Source organism: Aplysia californica, unplaced genomic scaffold (assembly GCF_000002075.1).
Source record: "Aplysia californica isolate F4 #8 unplaced genomic scaffold, AplCal3.0 scaffold00496, whole genome shotgun sequence".
Lineage (NCBI taxonomy): Eukaryota > Metazoa > Mollusca > Gastropoda > Aplysiida > Aplysiidae > Aplysia > Aplysia californica.
This window is the reverse complement of record NW_004797766.1, coordinates 172347-175750: the sequence shown is the minus strand read 5'-3', so window position 1 is coordinate 175750 and position 3404 is coordinate 172347. Positions and strand designations below refer to the sequence as shown.

General features: G+C 42.2%; 1 protein-coding gene across 1 annotated transcript in view; it reads right to left on the bottom strand.

Annotated features, from left to right (window-relative positions):
• The window catches only part of LOC101852348, a gene marked incomplete at both ends in the record, with an annotated part of 30019 nt that overhangs the window by 11899 nt on the left and 14716 nt on the right, over positions 1-3404 (bottom strand). The window contains 3 exon segments of the mRNA XM_013086727.2: positions 157-268; positions 1259-1308; positions 2140-2297. Of these exon segments, the coding sequence (XP_012942181.1) occupies positions 157-268; positions 1259-1308; positions 2140-2297 (320 nt within the window).

Genomic DNA, 3404 nt, shown 5'->3' with positions numbered 1-3404 from the left:
AGTAACCATAATAATAACAACAACAACAACAACAACAACAACAACAACAATAATAATAATAATAATAATAATAATAATAATGATGATAATAATAAATAATATTATGTCCTACCGACAACAGACCAAAGGCAATGTTCCAGACCGACTACTACTGACCTGTGTCCGAGCTCATGAGCTGCTGTGTCCACTGCCTGGAAACCTCCCAGGTCTTCCACGACAGACACGCTGTAGCCGTCAGTGCGACATAGAGTGGAGGTATACGCCAGGCCTGAGGACAGGGACAGGAAAAGTCAACAAGATAGTAGATACTACATTTTGATTGCAACCTTACTTTCTTTTACTTTTTCTTTACTTTTACTTTTTTTCTTCCGCTTGTACCGGTAGGAGTCGCGGGGAGACACAGGCGTCTGTCTGCAGCAAGGCGAGTGGCCTGTAAGAGGGACATCCCGTGAGCTCTGAAGGTGTCTGCCATAGATTCACTCCATCGTCGCCTTGGTCTTCCTCTGGCTCTCCATCCAGAATATTCAATGTTGTATGCTCTCAGAGCTGGATGGTTTGAGGGCATCCGTGTGAGGTGTCCGAACCACTCGACCTTTTGTTTATCAATGTGTTGTAGGACTGGTGTTCCTCCTACTGGTGTCCCTTATGAATTCATTTTTCATTTTGTCTCTTCTTGTTTTGTTGACCGCTCTTGTAACCAAAAGGGCCAATAATAACCAAAAAGGCCGGTGGTAACCAAAAGGGCTGATCGTAACCAAAAAGGCTAATAGTAACCAAAAAAGCCGATAGTAACTAAAAGGGCCGATAATTAACGAAATGGCCTATCGTTAGCTAAAGGACTAATGGTAACCAAAAGGCCGATCAAAACCAGAAGGTCGAGGTAGTCTAAAAGGATTGTTGTGATTTCAACTACTCGTAAAATTGCAGCATTCACCATTAAGTAAAGTAATTTTCTCTTTCTCTTCTGCTGTACATTTAAACTGATCTGTAATAATGATGTTTTCCTTTTATTTCCTTTCTATCTTTCTTTTTCCTCCATTATTCGTCTCTTTCGTAAGTGTTTTAAGCTACAACGTGAATTATCCACCAAAATGTTCAGAAAAGAATGAAGATTTGACATGAGGATTAAACTACAGTAGGCCTACATTAAAAAGTAAGCAGATATGTCTGATGAATGAGAAAAACAAGACAGAAGGATAATGTAGCATCTAGTCAGTATTATAATATAGACTTCTAAAAGTTAAGGCCGCCTGTTTACCTGTGGTGGAATTGGTGCTGGTCGTTCCTGTGGTGGATGTCAAATCGTACCTAGGAGGAAAAAGGAATGTTCACATTAGATTTAACTTTTGACGTTGAAGTGGCATAACAAAAAATTATTTTATTTAATGTGACGCCGCTTTCAGGTTCAAATCCAATCCTAAACTTATACCCCCCCCCCTCCTTTCTCATCAAAGTGATGTCAGAACCAGTTTCAATAAGGTGGTCGTAACAGATATAAGTAAAGGTGCTAGGTCTGTCCCAGAAGTAACATATCCAGTTAAGTAAAACCAACCATTTTTATTTTACAATCATTAAATTTCATACATGTCTGCAGGAACATGTTTTCTATTTAGCAGTGTAGCCGTTGATCTCAATACGCAATGCATATATTCATCCGAAGTAGCCAGCGGACAAACGAAGTGACCATGCACACTTCGACCAAGTCTTTAAGCACTTTGTCCTCGCCTTCAAACCACTGCTCCTTAATCACTTGATTTTGGGGAAGAAATGAAACTCGCAAGAGCTCTAAATGTATGAAAACGGCAAAAAAACCAAAACAACAACTAATGAATTATTACTTTAAAAAAAGAGTCAAACTAGTAATTTAGATAACTAGCATTTTCATAGCACGTATCGCCGCTCAAAAGTAAGCTCTATACGCTTTACAAACTAGCAAACTCACCCTGTGGGTGGTTGAAGGGTGTTTTGGTGTAGTTTGCTCCCTCTTTCCTATCAAACATCTATCTTCCGCATCTCTCCTCCTTCTTCTACGTGTTTGTTACTCTATTGTAACACCTCTAATCCTCAGCACTTAAATTATGACCTTATTGTGCTGCAAGTGCCGTTAAACTATTACTACAACTAAAACCTAAAACTCACCCCGTGAAGACAGTGGCGTGGTCATAAGGAAAGAGGAACTCCCCGCCCTTCCCACTGGCGAACTCCCTGAAGGCTGAAAGAGCCAGGGTGGCGTCCACCTCGTCCCACTTGTCGTCTGCTAAACGGTACTGTTCTGTGAACGAGGACGCCTGGGTCGTCTGCGGGGGAAACAGGGCGGGGAATAGGGGAGGTCATGAACAGAGCGTAAAATACATATCGGGTGACAACAAATAACACGGAGTGTCCATTGAGGGATCGACAAACCAATCGCCAAACGATGGCCCGACTCGTCACCTAAAATCAAACGCGTTTTTTTTTTAGAGGACGATTTGGGCAATCGGTTTGTGCCGCGCTGGCCCCTTTTCTCCTTCAGTCTGGCTAGCAAACCGAACCGAACCGAACTGAACCGAAACATTCGTGACGATGGGCACTGGGTATAAGAGACAACAAACAATGTGGTTTGGACACATAATGAGATTGGGTCCACAACAGTCAGGCTCCAAAGCCTACGCCATACGATTAGACGGCTTCAAGGCAAAAAGATGGCCAAGAAATGCTGAAATGGTATACGTTTGACGCCCCTAACAACAGTGTTAAGTCTCGTATTTAAAGGGCGGGACCTCCGAGTTTAACGTCCATTTCCGAAAGAACCAAACCCAGTGGGAAATTTGGGTAAAGTGCTTTCCCAAGGACACAACGTCGGACCGAGCTGAGGCTCGAACCACCGAACCCGCAATCTCATTATCAAGGGTCCGGTAGCCTAACCACTAAGCTACCAACGCTACCAAGGGCCAAGGAGATGGATTGATGGAGTCAAAGAGAACGTCCAAAGGAACAACTTGACGATAAAAAAAACAGCACACCTGGACCAGGTCCGAAAATTGCATCTCCCCTCGACACCGCGTGGTATAAGAGAACAGAAAAAGTAAAAGTAAAGGTAAGTAATGATGCAGTAGACTCCTGGTCAAGCCAGCTCAGATGATGTGTATGTAATTAATGCAAGGCTGACAAAGTTATTCCATATGAGATTAGATTTGGGTTGGTTTTCTCTGGTGCGTAATATGAGCGAGTTTATTTTTTCTTGCATTGTGTGAGGTTTGTTCCCAGTAATCATGTCATCGATGTAAAGCCTTCAGAGCTTATTCTGTATGGGATACAACGTTATATAAATGTAATCTGTTATTTTAAATTCTCCTCCTCCTTCTCCTTCTCCTTCTTCTTCTTCTTCTTCTTCTTCTTCTTCTTCTTCTTCTTCTTCTTCTTCT